Here is a 15,778-nt window from a genome sequence, read left to right as displayed (position 1 = left end):
AGTTTAAATCATGGTGGCACTATGGCTTAAACCCTTGTGCTGGTAGGACTGCTGACTGAAAGGTCAGCGGTTCAAATCCGGGGAGCGGGGATGAGCTCCCTTCTGTCAGCTCAAACTTCTCAAGCGGGAATATGAGAGAAGCCTCCCACAAGATGGTAAAACACTCGAGCATCCCCTGTGCAACGTCCCTGCAGACGGCCAGGCCTCTCTCACCAGAAGCAACTTTAAAATTACGTCTTGCGTTTTCGTCTTTGTTCTGTGTACTTTAATATGTATTTTATAGAAATATGTTTTAATATGTGTATTTTACAGAATGTTTAAGATGTTTATATGTTTTAGCTGATGTTGTAACCCCGAGCCATGAGGAGAGGTGGGGAAGAAAGGTCATTGTTGTTGTTGTTGTTGTTATACTATGCAACACAATTTTTATTCCTGAGTTATAAATGTCATTTCCTAATTGGTTCTATCATAAAAACATGGGAAAATTTGATTCAATTGCAAAAACTTTGTTTGTGCAGGAGGAACATCCTGCAGCACATTTTGCTCTAGCACTTCAATGAGTCTCAACCAATTCTCCTTAGTTTGTGGCAGCCACAAAAATGAAGTTTCTGGAGTAGAACAACTACTTTCAAGGTACGGACCGCATGATTAAACAGAAAATAACACTTTCAAACCAGAAACAGAAACTTTTTCAAATTTTGTTAACATAGTGTTATTTTCGAGAAGTCCCATAAGTGGGAGAGTTGGGAGGGATCTGGAGGGAGCCTGATGGTAAGGGCCCAAAGGACAGGGCCTGGAGGAGGGGACTTTCTGTGGGTCTGACTCACTCTCCTTGCTTCTCCCACGCAGCGAAGCTGGGCCAAAAAGGGGGCAGGAAAAACCCTACAAGAGACTCCTTGAAAGTGCACCCCAGCTTCCCCACAGAGACCCCCAACTCAGCACCTTGGTCGTCTGGAGAGGGGGCTTTGGCAGGGCCCCACTGGGAGCCCTGTTGACACAGCTGCCTCCCATCAAGTGCCTTCAACACCCCCCCCCCCCAAGGGCGGGTGCGCGCACTCAGCCAGCGGCACATGGATCCCATTAAGAGGGCTTCCAGGCCTCGGATTACGGCACCGTTGGCCTTGGCCCCACCTGGAAGCAGTCTTCCTTTTGGAGACTGAAATGCCTTTTGCAGCTCCAGCCGTCTCCAATCCTAAACAGCACAAAATGGGCCCATTAGAAGAAAGGATTCGCTAGAGAAGACCATGATGCTTGGAAAGAGAGAAGAGCTCATGATGCTTGGAAAGAAGGCACAGGAAAAAAAGGAAAAACCCTTCCAGATGAATGGACTCCATCAAGGAAAACCCATCTGCCCCAACTTTGCAAGGCCTGGGTTGAGAGTAAGGCGAGTTGGAAGTCTCCCGTTAATACAGTCAAGGGGTTTTCTAATGAGGATTTAATTACACAATGTAACATGGGCAAACTTCAGCCTTCCAGCTTTTTTGGACTTCAACTCCCACAATTCCTAACAGCCTCAGACACATTTCAAGGCTCCCTATCATAGAGCCATGACAGCTGAAATGGTATCAAACTGCATCAATTTTACAGTGTAGATGCCTTCCAGAAGGCTACCCATGGCTTTATGTGTATTTGGATTGCCAGAATCTGAGTCCAACTTGCCCAAAAGGTAATAAACAAAGACTCCCCAAAGAATATGCATTGAGATGAAGGAGGCAAAGGACCTTCATCTGTTTCCTTGTTTATGAAAGGAAAAGGCAGAATTCAAGACCTCTTTAAAAATCCCGTAATGCATTCGTGCATTACATCCTGGGAAGGCTTGCAGAAAACACACTTTTCTCTGGACAAGAAGCGGAGATCGGCCCAAATTATATATCCCACCCTCCCACCTCAAAGTCTGAAAAGCCCTTGGAAAATGCACAAAAAAGCCCTAGTAAATCTTGCTTAGAGCAAAGAATGGTTTCAATTACTGTTTCCGTGCAAATGAGGAGGAAACAAAGAGTCACATCCCCGCTTTTGCAAGATGGAGAGGCAACGAACATGGTTGGATTGTTTATTGTGTTGCATTGTTTTCAGCACGGTTCAAAGGCAACATAATAATAATAATAATAATAATAATAGCAGTGATGTGACTTAAAAGGAGTCTCTTCTGCTGAACTTATTATTATTATTATTATTATTATTATTATTATTATACTATTTTATTATTATTTTATTTGACCAGCTACAAGTCAAAGGACATTTAATATAATGCCCAAGTTTTTAAACTTTGTGGGGTTTTTTTTAAAAAAAAAATACAACTATACCCTTGGTTCGCTTCTATACTATAAATAAATATGCTAAACTGATAATTTTTTTCGTGTCAGGAGTGACTTGAAAAACTACAAGTTGCTTCTGGTGCGAGAGAACTGGCCTTCTGCAAGGAAGTTGCCCAGGGGACGCCCAGATGTTTTAGCATCCTGTGGAAGGCTTCTCTCATGTCCCTACATGAGAAGCTGGAGCTGACAGACGGGATCTCACCCCACTCTCTGGATTTGAACCAACCTTTCAGTCAGCAGTCTTGCCAGCACAAGGGTTTAACCCATTGTGTCATTGGGGGCTCCTAATAATAATAATAAGCAGTGCTATGGCTTAAAAGCAGGGTATCTTCCACAAAACTAATGACAACCACCACCACCACAACAACAACAACAACAATGCTGCTAAGGAGTAAAAGTGGGGTCTCGTCCCCAAAACAACAGTAATAATGCTTCTATGGAGTAACCGTGGGGTTTCTTCCCCAAAACTACTGAAGTAGATCAATGCCAGGGAGTGTTTTTGGCCCCTCGTTTCTTATAGTCTATTGAAGAAGGTGGGCAGCCAGGCCGACTGACCCCTTGAATGGCTCCATTGTCCTCCTCCCAACAGACTGTTCACATTAACGTCCCAAATTCCTCTGAAAACCGGCGACCGCCGAGCAAATATTTTCCTTATGAGCCACGTGTGCATTTTCCAACCGCAGTAGCAGCAGCAGCAAAAGAAAGAGATGAAAAGTCTCCCATTTCAAGGAAGGGAAAGAAGGAGGGGAAGCAGGGTGGCTGCAAGGAAGGAGCTCACACAGAACGACGGCCCTGCAAGGCAGGCAAGACAGAAGCCATGGGACTCAAATGGCAAGGAAGAAGGTCCCAATGAAGCATCAATGAAACAGCCACGAACCTGGGGATGGACTAGATGCCCATTTGGCTCCCATCCAATCTGTATGATCCTTTTATACCTTCCAAGTTGTATGATTTTGGAAGTGACAGTCCAAAAAAAGTGGGGGCACCTTTTCCCTCTTCATTGAAAGCCTTGAAATGGAAGGTCTTTACATTGGGATGCTTTAACACACCAAAGGGTTGGTCTAGACCAGTCCTGGATAAGCCTGGGCTCTCCCTTCAGGTGTTTTGGACTTCAACTCCCACAATTCCTAACAACCTCAGGCCCCTTCCTTTTCCCCCTCAGCCGCTTAAGCGGCTGAGGAGGAAAAGGAAAGGGCCTGAGGCTGTTAGGAATTGTGGGGGTTGAAGTCCAAAACACCTGGAGGGCCGAAGTCTGCCCAGGCCTGGTCTAGATGACCTCTGGGGATCCCTTCCAATTTGTACAATTTTTTTCTCTCCCAATCTGTACGATTTTGGAAGTGACGGTCCAAAAAGGCATTTTTTTTCCTTCCCCATCAAAGGTCTTTACACTGGGATGCTTTAACATGCCAAGGGATTGGTCTAGATGACCTCTGGGGTCCCTATCAATCTGTATGACCCTTTTCTCCTTTCCCATTTGTAGGCCTTTGGAAGTCCAAAAAGGGCACCTTTTCCCCTTTACGTCCAAGGAAGGTAGATGCTTTAGCATGGCAAGAGGGCTGGACTAGATGACCTCGGTGGTCCCCTCCCAATACTATGACATTTTTGCCTCATCCAGGAAAAAAAAGGGGAAAGAGGGAGGGTGAGGTGGCGGCTTCAACTTCTGGGAAAAGGAGAAAGGAACCATAGACAAAAAGAGAGAGAGACAGACCGCAGCCTCTGATGATGATGAGGAGCTTATTTAAGCTCCTTCCCAAAATACCAAAGCGCCACGGAGTCATGGCCCAATGGAGACCTTGGAAGGGAGAGGCCCAAGAAAGAAAGAAAGAAAGAAAGAAAGAAAGAAAGAAAGAAAGAAAGAAAGAAAGAGGTCTGCGGGCGGCTGAGTCAGGGCTGGGAAGGAGGGCAGGAAACTCCCCACAAAACCCCCTTCGCTCCCCAAAATGCTGGCAAACGGAGCAAGGCCAAGGGAGGCCTAGCCAGGGATCTCCGCCAAGGAAAAGGCAGCATTCAGAACCTCTTGAAGGATCCCTACACATTTGTGCATTAAATCCCAAGAAGCCTTGCAAAAAAACACACTCTTCTCCAGGCAAGAAGCAGAGATCTGCCCAAGTTATCTTTCACCCCCACAAAAGTCTGAAAAGCCCTTGGAAATTGCACAAAAAAGCCCTAATAAATCTTGCTAAGAGAACAGAGAATGGTTTCAATTATTTTTTCTGTGCAAACGAGGTGGAAACAAAGAAACGAGGAGGAAACATCCCTGCTTTTGCACAATGGAGAGGCAGTGAACAGGGTTGGTTTGTTTATTGTACGGCATTGTTTTTAGCATGGTTCAAAGATGACATATTATTATTATTATTATTATTATTATTATTAAAACTTGGGAAGTGTCCAATGTGTAATCCAATACAACAAACAGCATAGTGATCTTGTTTGCTGTGTACTAATCTTGTTCTGTTTATAATAATAATAATAATCATCATCATCATCAATTGATTTAACTGCAAAGACTCCAACACAAGCCAGTCAAAGGGGTCCCAGGGGTGATGGGCACACTGGGTGCAGTGCCCAAAGACCTTGGCCTGTACTTAAAAACAAACATTGCTGACAAAATTACCATCTGTCAGCTGCAAAAGGCCATCCTATTTGGATCTGCATGCATTATTTGCCAATACATCCCACAGTCCTAGGCATTTGGGAAGTGTCTGATGTGTGATCGAATACAAAAGCCAGCATAATGATTTTGTTTGCTGTGTACTAATCCTGCTTTGCATCAAATAATAATAATAATGCAGACTCTGACACAAATCAGTAAAGGTGGTAATAGGAGGAGGAGAAGTGCTATGGCTTAAAAGTGGAGTCTCTGCCCTGCAAGGTGGGCAGGATGGGGGCCCAAGGGCACAGCTGCTCGAAGCCTCAAACCATGGGGTCCAAATGGTTCCATCAAAGAAGGGGCCACAGTCTCAAAAGAGGGGGGGGCATTTTTGGAGGGGTTCCAATGTATGCAAAAGGGGAGCCCCTCACCTCTTGTTGCAAACCCAAACAGGAATTTCCAGCTTTGGCCAAAGCCACCCAGTAGATCCTTATCAACAACTGCAATTATAATAATTATCCCGGCCTCCTTGCTAATCGCTTGCAGGGGATTAATGGGCAATGGCAGGGACAAATGGGGGCTCCATGGGACTACAGTTACACAAAGTCCAGCCTAAGGGGGAAGTAGCATGAAGCGGCTGCCTCAGCCCTGGAGACTTTATCGGGGTTTGCCACAATTGAAGCAAAGCACAACCTCTGAGGATGCCTGCCACAGATGTGGGTGAAACATCAGGAGAGAATGCTTCTAGAACATAGCCATATAGCCTGGAAAACTCACAGCAACCCAAAGGACTGTTTCCTTGAAAGCCTTGAAACTGAAACCCTGAAGGCTGCCTTTTGAGGTGCTTTTGCCTGGCAGGGGCTGGACTAGATGACCTCTCCGGTGACCTTTTCCAACTTGTATGATGCTTGCAAATGGTTACAAGCAAATACACCGATTAAGAAGCTATGTTAAATCACTTGTTTGAGCTTTCTGTGCAGAACAGACAATGTGCTTGCAGGCAAGAAGGCAGTTCTGGGCTTTTGGAAAGTGAGATTTGGTTTCCAGAATTTAGACTTTCCTTTGCAGATAACTTTTTTACAGGCTTGAAAAGAGATAGATAGATAGATAGATAGATAGATAGATAGATAGATAGATAGACAGACAGACAGATAGACAGATAGATAGATAGATAGATAGAATCCTAGAGTTGGAAGAGACCACAGGGACCATCCAGTCCAACTCATAATAGATAGACAGAACACAGATGACATATACTTAGATAGACAGAAAGATCCATGCCCATGTATTTAAAAGCCTGGTCTAATTTCAAAAGGGTTGTATTATGGGCAGTGATGACTGGCACCTAAATAGTATTTCTCTCTTTCTTTTAAAAACAGTGTTTATCTCGCACTCCTGAAACCATTGCTAATTAGGCATAATCTTAGTTATTTACAACAACAATGACATCATAGACCGGCAATGAACTGGAAGAAGACATGCAAAGGACTCCGTTGCCTTTTTTTTGTTCTCAAAGCTTTCCAGTGTGCATGGCACACGTTGGGCCAGCGATGAAACCAATACTTAGCCGCCAGAAACAGCACTGTGCGGCTTCTTCGGGAAATTATAGTTTATATATTGAGATCGCTATTAAGATTTCAGAGGACGTGGCAGTTTCCAGGCTGCAAGGTAAAACGCCAACTCTTCCCGAGAGGGAGAAGCCTCCATTCTGGAAGCCAAAGGCCAATCTGAAAAAGCCCAGGACTGCCTTTTGGAGCTGGACCTTCCATGCCCTTCTGCACACAGAGCTGGAACAAGTGCTTTAATGCACCCTTTGCACGGTTTTATTTGCCTGTGTTTATGCCTGCAATGCAATGCAAGCCAGGGCCCCTCCTCTCTCCGTCCCCCTTTTCCCTCCTTCCTCTTCTCCACATTTTCGCACTTAATCCCCTTCCAGAGGCCTGCTGCCCTCTTGCCCTTCGCCAGCCGCCTTCCATGTCAATGCTCTCCGCAAATAAGCATCCGAAGGAAACAGAGGCCCAGGAAGCCCTGCCCTGTGTTTGCAGAGACCCCTTTGCCCTGCGGCCAGGGATTAGATTCAAGGGGGCCCTCCGCCCCTCTTGACAGGCTGCTTTCTCCTTTCCTTTCCCTCCCTCACTCTTTCCCTCCTTCCTTTGTTCTCTTTCTTTCTTTCTTTCTTTCTTTCTTTCTTTCTTTCTTTCATCCTTTCCTCCCCTCCACTTCCTTCCTTCATTGCCTTACCTCCTTCTTTCCCCCCTCCCTCCCTTCCCTTCCCTTTCTTTCCTTCCTCCTTCTTTCTTTCTTTCCTCCCCCCTTTCTTTCTTTCTTGCTTGCTTTCTTTTTATTTTCCTTCTGCCTCTCTCCTTTCTTCCTTTTCTCCTTCCTTTCTTCCCTTCCTCCTATTTTCCTTCCCTCCTTTTTCCTTTCTTCCTCTTTCTTAATTCCTTTCTTTCCTTCCTTCTTTCCCTCCTTCTTTCTTTCCTTTATCCCCTTCCTTCCCTCTTTCTTCCTTTTCTTCCTTCCTTCCCTTTCTCCCCTCCTCCTCCTTTCCTTCCTTCTCTCTTTTCTTCCCACCCCCACCTTCCCTACTTCCTATCTTCCTCCCTCCCTTTCTTCCTAATTTTCCTTTCTTTCTTTCTTTCTTTCTTTCCTTCCTTCCTTTCTTCTTCCTTTCCTCCCTTCCCTCCCTACCTGTCACCTGTCTTCCTCACGTTCTCCTTCCTTCCTTCCTTCCTTCCTTCCTTCCTTCCTTCCTTCCCTGTTTTTCTTCCTTTTCTTTCTTCTGTCCCTCCTTTCTTTCCTTTCTCCCCTTCCTTCCTCCTTTCTTCCTTTCTTCCTTACTTCCTATCTTTCTTCCTTTCTTCCTTTCTTCCTTTCTTCCTATCTTTCTCCCTCCCTTTCTTCCTTATTTCCCTCCTTCTTTCTTTTCTTCCTTCCTTCCTTCTTTCTCTTCCTCTTTTCTTTCTTCCCCACACTCACCCTCTTTATTTCTTTATTTCTTTCCTTCCTTCTTTCCTCTCATTCCTTTCCTTCTCTTCTTCTCTCCTCCCCTCCTTCCTTCTTTCCTTTTTTGCAGAGCCCCTTAAAGCTGGTTTCCCAAAAGGACAAGCTCTTCCCTGCTCTCTGGTTCCCATCACTCTTCATTTTGGGGTTCCTTGCAAAAAGTGTTGTCCCATTTTCATTATCCCCCTCACTGTCTCCTCCCCCCCCCCACTTCTTCCTGTAAGTATCCCCCTTCCAAACCTGAGGCCAAACCTGACTCTATGGCAGTGGCGCCTTTCACACACAAAGGCCGACCAGACCCCAGTTGTGCCCTCTTGCATTAAAAAATGCCCAGCTGCTGCTTCAGCACTTTTGCTGCCCCCCCCCCCCCCCCGCCTCAAATAGGACTCCGAAAGGCCCCATTGGTCCTGCAAAGAAACCCACAGGACACCGGCCCTGTCTTTGGGAATCAGGCTATGAAGTCCCGGACCTGGACCCATTTCCACATGGTCTATTCACGCCAAAGTGACTCCTCTGCGCTCCACTTGCTTGCTATAGGGCCCTATAGTACCAACCCAGGGGCCCTTTGTTGCATTCATTCATTTTACAGACTCAGCACGAGAGGTGAAGCAAACGCCTTGCTAATTTGGACGAGGCTTTAAAGGGTTTTGCAGATGAACACAAGCGACGCCAAGAGCGTGGCCCAAAGGCCGAAACGGGGGAAGAAACACAGAGAAAACGCAGCTTGCTTTGGAGAAGGAGGACAACATTCTGCTCACTGACTGAATGCAAATAGCAGCCTGGGGGCCACTGATGCCCTCTTCAAAAGGCCCTTTCCCTCTTTTCCCAGGGTTGCCAAGGAGGCGGACGGTGGGGGGCCGGACATGGCAACGCATGGATGGGGGTCCCACAGTGTCCCTCTCTCCAGCCTCTCTGCCTACAGTTGGCATCTCTGCAAGGTTGGCGCTTCAGTGGCCGAACAATTCCTTCTCATTCCAAGAAGGGTCGGGGGTCTCAAGTCCGTTTCCAGGGCAAAAGGAGAGAACAGGAGCCCAGGTTTTGTCAGCAAAAGGCCCCCCTAAGCAAGCAAGCCTCCCTAAGCAAACTAGGCAAAGGCTTTGGCTCAGTCCCATTGCTGCCTCTGCAGAATTTAATGCAATGGCAGCAGAACTGAGAAAGCCAAAAAGCTGCGATCCTATCATGCAGAAGGGAAAAATGGATATATGTTTAAGTAGTAGATAAGTAATAGAAATGTAGTGTTGTTATTTATTCGTTCAGTCATTTCCAACTCTTAACGAATAAACAACGACACATTTCTATACTTATCTACTACTTATACATACATGTAGTGGATAAGTATAAAAATGTGTTGTTTATTCGTTCAGTTGTTTCTGACTCTTCATGATCTCATGAGTCAGAAATAACTGAATGAATAAGCAACAACAACACATTTCTATACTTCTCTACTACATTTATTTATTTATTTATTTAAAATATTTATATTCTGCCTTCTCACCCCAAAGGGGACTCAGGGTGGAGCACAGCATATATACGGCAACATGCCAGGGCACAAATTCTTATATACATACATAAACTTTAAAAAGATTTATCGAAATATTAAAATATACCATTTAAAACTGTCCTAGTCATCCACGTCAAATCTAATTGGCCAGGTAATCTTTCCTATTGCTGCTTTATTACCCTGTCCCGAAAGCTTGGTCCCACAGCCAAGTTTTTACAATCCTTCTAAAGGACAGGAGGGAGGGGGCCAACCTGATCTCACCAGGAAGGGAGTTCCATAACTGGGGAGCAATCACCGAGAAGGCCCTGTCTTTCGGCTCCACCAATCGTGCCTGTGACAATGGCGGGATGGAAAGCAGGGCCTCCCCGGAGGATCGTAATCTCCGTGATGGTTCATAGGGAGAGATGTGTCCGGACAGGTAATTTGGGCCGGGGCCGTTTAGGGCTTATACATATATAAATGTACATATATAAAAGTAAAGGACAGGAAAGCAGGAATCAACAGAAAAGTTATAAGGTTGAATATAGGAATGTATGAATGTTTGGGGAAAAATGTAATTGTAACTGTTATAATTTATCTGCATAATGATATCATTTTTTAAAAGGAAACCCAACAAAGCCTGCTCTCTCTGCATCCATCCTCCAAAAGGCACTCTTTATCGGACTGTGGGCCGGCCGGGCGGCTTCGCGCTCAGATACAGCGTTTGCACATTCCTCCGCAGATAAGGGCCAGAGGCACAACAAGCCCAAATAAGCCTGGAATCTACTGCAGCAGGGCTTTTGAAAGCAAGGGAAGAGGAAGGCGTCCCCACTGCCAGGCAGCTCCTCAGACCCCAAAAGTCACAGCAAAGTTCATCAACGTCCATCCGCCCACCTTGAGATATATGCACATACAGACATACATATACGCATACTGCATTTCTTCAGTTCTAAGACTGAAGAAATGCTTATTTCTTCAGTTCTAAGACTGAAGAAATGCTTCTCTCCTTATATCAGTGTTTCTCAACCTTCCTAATGCCGCAACCCCTTAATACAGTTTCCCATGTTGTGGTGAACCCCAACCATAAAATTATTTTCGTTGCTACTTCATAACTGTAATTTTGCTACTGTCATGAATCATCATGTAAATCTCTGATATGCTGGATGTATTATCATTCACTGGACCAAATTTGGCACAAATACCCAATACCCAACAAATACCCACATTTGAATACTGGTGGATTTGGGGGAGGATTGACATTGTCATTTGGGAGTTGTAGTTGCTGGGATTTATAGTTCACCTACAATCAAAAAGCATTCTGACCTCCACCAACAAAGAAATTAAACCAAACTTGGCACACAGAACATGACCAACAGGAAATACTGGAAGGGTTTGGTGGACATTGACCTTGAGTTTTGGAGTTGTAGTTCACCTACTTCTAGAGAGCACTGTGCACTCAAACAATGATAGATCTGGACGAAACGTGGCACAAATACTCAATATGTGAGAATTAATCTCAAATCAGTGAGCAAAACAGGGATCCCAACAAGGACAAAATACAAACAACAAAGCGATCTCGGCCACCAGATTTCCTTTGCAAATGCCAAACCAAAGACTCCCCAAGGAGAGAGAGACCTTGTAATGCCCCCCAAAACCCACATCTCTGGCCCAAGAAGCTAAAGGCAGTCCGAGCACAAGGGAAACAGAGGCAAATCTTGGGGTTCCTACCTGGGGGAGGCGTCCAGAGTGACCGAAGCCAGTGAACTGTCAAATTTCCGTGTGTCCCAGAGCCGGACCTCACGCTCCCTCACCTGCAAAAGGAGAGGCATGGTTTGGGGCTCTTCAGTGACAGACTCTTTGCTCAGCACTGACATTTATATGAGGGGTGTTCATATACATACCCTGATTACTCGAATCTAATGCTCACCTTTTTTTTGGGCGAAATAACCGCACCAAAATGAGGGTGCACATTAGATTTGTGTCATACGGTGAGTGCACTTTTCCACTCTATAGTATATCTCAGACTTGGGCAAACTTCAGCCCTCCAGGTGTTTTAGATTTCAACTCCCACAATTCCTAACGGCCAGTAGGCTGTTAGGAATTGTGGGAGTTGAAGTCCAAAACACCTGGAGGGCTGGTTTGCTCATGCCTGATATATAGCTACAGTTGAGTCTTGCTTACTCAACATAAACGGGTCAGCAGGACATTGGATAAGCAAAAATGCTGGATAATAAGGAGAGATTAAGGAAAAGCCTATTAAACGTTAATTTACATTATGATTTTACAAATTAAGCACCAAAACATCATGTTTTACAAACAATCAACAGAAAAAGCCGTTCAATAACCAGTAACGTTATGTAGTAATTTAATTTAGCACCAAAACATCACAACGTATTGAAAAAGCTGTGGATCCAGGCAGGAGGCAGACTGCATACAGGATGTTGGATGAGTGAAGGTTGTACAAGCGAGCTTCTACTGTATATCTGTATTTCCCACTATGTTAAAATCCAGGGGTTTCTTACCTGGTTGAACCCAATGGAAAGGAGGCCTCCTTCAGCATTGACCCAGACCAACCGAGAATCCTTTGCATTGGCATGGGCCAGGACACTCTGCGAGGCAAGAGAGAGAGAGAGAAAGAGAGAGGGTCAAGTGCTGGCCAGCTCCCCCTTTGTTTTGAAGGTGAATCCCTCCCCCCCAAAATAGGCACATCTATGGCTGTGTTGCCTTTGTGGGCCTATACCAAGCATAGGCAAACTTCAGCTCTCCAGGTGTTTGGACAATTATGAACACCCGGAGGGCTGAAGTTTGCCCATACCTGGTTTATATTATTATTATTATTATTATTATTATTATTATTATTATTATTATTATATTTCCAAAGTGCCAGCGAGCAGCCAAAAGTATTGCCGAAAGCAGTCATTTTTTTCTCCTCCAAAACGTTTTAACGACAACAATGATGTTGATGATGGAGATGCATGCTAGGACCTGGAATAATGATAATGATAATAATAATAATAATAATAATAATAATAATGCAAAGACTCTGGCACATTCCAGTAAAGGTGGTCCTTGTGGTGATCGACATACTGGGTGCAGTGCCTAAAGACCTTGGCCTGCACTTAAAAACAATCGGCGCTGACAAAATTACCGTCAGCTGCAAAAGGCCACACTACTCGGACCTGCAGACATTATTTGTCGGCACATTACACAGTCCTAGACACTTGGGAAGTGTCCGACATGTGATCCAATGCAAAAGGCAGCATATTGACCTTGTTTGCTATGTACTAATCTTGTGTATCAAATAGTTGCAGTAGTAGTAGTAGTAGTAATAATAATAATAATAATAATAATAATAATAATAATAATAATAGAGGCAAGTAGAGCAGCTTATTGGTTTCGATCCCATCTCAACTCTGGTATAGAAACCCTGACAAGTTGATTTCTGGGGCCTGAAAGCAGGATGAGAGAGGGCTGTTTTACACCATTGCCCCCCTGGAATTGGACAGAATCTGAAGGCACACAAGAACAAGGGACATGTTTAAGTAGAGCAGGGAAAGGGGTCTGTTTGGGGGACTATGCATCCCTGAATCACCCGATGCTGGGAGTCCCAGTCAACTAAGAGCATATGCATTGGATGAGATGTCCTACCAGGCAATTGGTGCATCCAGGGAATTAAGGGAATGGCATGATTTCACCCTTTGACTCAAGCAGCAAAAAGACCTGTGGGTCAGCATGAAGGAGGGAAACTGCTAAGGAGAAAAGGCAGCCCTCAAAAGCCAAACCTGGAAATGGAGCACTTTGGGGGGCTTCAAGGAGGAAACCAGGGGCAGGAATGATTGGTCTTCCCTCTCCCTCCATTTCGGGGGGGGGGGGGGAGGAAGGAGCGGGGAGGGACCCCAATTCTCCAGCAAAAAGAAGGGCAAGGGGAGACATTGCTTTCAAATGAACCGCTTGACCAAGACTTTTAAAAAAAACCCATTCATTTAAAGGCAAACCCCTTTTTCCTGGAGGCCCCCTTTCTCCTTCCTTGGCAGGCTGACTCCGTTCATTGTAACCTACATTTTATATTTGTTATATGCATTTTAATAGTGTTACGTTTTATCTCACCGATTTCACCCTTGTACCTGGCCTTGAGTCACACGGAGACGTGCGTAATAAATAAATAAATAAATAATAATAATAATAATAATAAATAATGATTACTATTGCTACTGTTTTACTAGTATTTTATTCTGTACATGCGGCCCGCTCACTGTTCTATGTTATGAATGATTGTATTGCAATTTTATTTTGTTTGCTGTGTTTTTATATTTTATGTAATTTATCATGCTGTTGTTTGTGTTCTGATTTTATTTATTGTATTGTGTTGTTAGGCCTTATGTAAGCTGCCCCGAGTCCCCACTGGGGAGATGGTGGTGAGGTATAAATAAATATTATTATTATTTATTATTATTACTACTATTACTATCATAACTACTGTTACTATTACTGTTATTAGTATCTTTACTAGTACTAGTATTACTAGTATTATTAATACTATTGCTACCTTTACTATTACTGTTATAACTACTTTTAATACTACTATTATTATGACTGTTGTTAGTATTGTTGCGATTACTACCATTATTACTTTTATTGTTACACTACTTTTACTATTACCAACTGCTATTACTATTACTCTTATTACTATTATTGTTGCTATTACAACAACTGTTATTACTACTTATTCAATGTCATTACTACTATTACTGTTATTACTATTATTGTTGCTATTACAATAACTGTTATTACTACTTATTCAATGTCATTACTACTATTACTACTTTTATTATTATAATAATTATTATAACTACTAATATTATCACTATTATTAGTATTATTAGTATTATTACTATTAGTAATACTATTACTGGTGTTGTTATGATCCAGGACCCGAGCAGAAGACCCCTTTTGGGAACTTTTCCCCAAATCTGGGCATCACTCCCTCTTCCTCCCATCCACATACATGCCTACTGCAACACCCATCATCCTGCAATGTGTCTGTTCTGGAAGCACAGCTGGCATCCCACAATGGACCTCCCTTTTGCCCAAGTTCCCATTCATTTCCCAGAATCCTCTTCTAGTGGCCCTGCTGAGGATAATGGGAGTTGCAGTCCAAAAAAGAAAAGAAAAGGAAGGGAAGCCCGGGAACATGGAAGGGTTGTATGAATGGATCAGGAAGGCAGCCCTCCGGAAAAGAGAGAGCGAGGGAGGGAGAGAGAAAAGGATGGGATGGAAAGGCCTTTGCAGATGTAGGGCTTCCTCTGTCGCTGCATTTGATCCCAAATGCTGGATCCTGGGAGAGGAGAGCAGCCGGAAATGGGGAGCCATGTGAGTCCCCCCCTTGAAGCCTGGGACCCAGGGAAGCAGGGCTAAAAATAGCCTTCCAAAAAGGCAAGCCAAGCCAAGCCAAGCCCCCTTTGCTTCCTCCGCCTTTGCTTCCCACGGCCTCCTTGGGAACGTCCCTTGGAGCCAATGGGGAGGGTGGGATTAATGGGACAGTGTGGAGCAATTCAAATTGCAGGAGAAGTGGTTCCACCTCTGTGTTAGGAAGGACTTCCTGAGGGATGGAAGAGCTGTTCACCAGTGGAACTCCCTGCCACAGAACCCTGTAGAGGCTCCTTCTTTGGAGGCTGGATGGCAATCTGTTGGGAGGGATTGGATGGTGCCTTCCTTTATGGCAGAAGGGGGTTGGACAGGATGGGACCCAATTCTAACATGCTATGCTTCTATTATTATTATTATTATTATTATTATTATTATTAACTACAATAATAATGACAATCATGACAATAAGCGTAGGCTGGATGGCCATGTGTCAGGAGGGCTTTGATGGTGCCTTCCTTCATGGCTGCATAATAATAACAACAACAACAATAACGGATAGGGTCCAACTCTAGGATGCTATGGTCCTACTTGTATTATTATCAATAATAACAACAGCAATAAGTATAGGCTGGATGGCCATATGTTGGGAGGGCTTTGATGGTGCCTTAATGGCTGGAAAGGGACAAAGTCAAGGATGCTATGCTTTGACAATTATTATTCTTATCAATATTATTCTTATCAATAACCACAACAACAACAACAAGCATAGGCTGGGTGGCCATCTGTCAAGAGGGCTTTGAGGGTGCTTTTCCTGCATGAAGGTCGAAGGGGCCAGACTGGATGGCCTTTGGGGTCCCTTCCAGCTCTATGATTCTATAACCTTGGCCTAGGGAGGTAGGGAGCCCTCACCCTGAATGCCACCCTCCAAGGCACTTCTTCCTTTCTGGGCTCCAAGATCTACCCACAATTCCTTCTGTTTTACTTGGTATCCTTTCCATTCCTGGACTGTAACTCCCAGCATCC

At 44.4% G+C, this 15,778-nt stretch overlaps 1 protein-coding gene across 3 annotated transcripts in view; it reads right to left on the bottom strand.

Moving 5' to 3' along the window:
- LOC132782061 (mitochondrial import inner membrane translocase subunit TIM16-like) overlaps positions 1–15,778 on the bottom strand; it is a 78,679-nt gene that overhangs the window by 46,528 nt on the left and 16,373 nt on the right. For all 3 annotated transcript variants that reach the window (XM_067461702.1, XM_067461703.1, XM_067461701.1), the window contains exons 8-9: positions 11,911–11,997; positions 11,117–11,199 (exon numbers count right to left, since the gene is read on the bottom strand). In XM_067461702.1, the coding sequence (XP_067317803.1) occupies positions 11,117–11,199; positions 11,911–11,997 (170 nt within the window). The remainder of the gene's footprint in view (positions 1–11,116; positions 11,200–11,910; positions 11,998–15,778) is intronic.

This window comes from Anolis sagrei, chromosome Y (assembly GCF_037176765.1).
Source record: "Anolis sagrei isolate rAnoSag1 chromosome Y, rAnoSag1.mat, whole genome shotgun sequence".
NCBI classification, from domain to species: Eukaryota; Metazoa; Chordata; class Lepidosauria; order Squamata; family Dactyloidae; genus Anolis; species Anolis sagrei.
The sequence above is the reverse complement of the archived record's forward strand: the minus strand, read 5'-3'. Positions and strand labels throughout refer to the sequence as shown.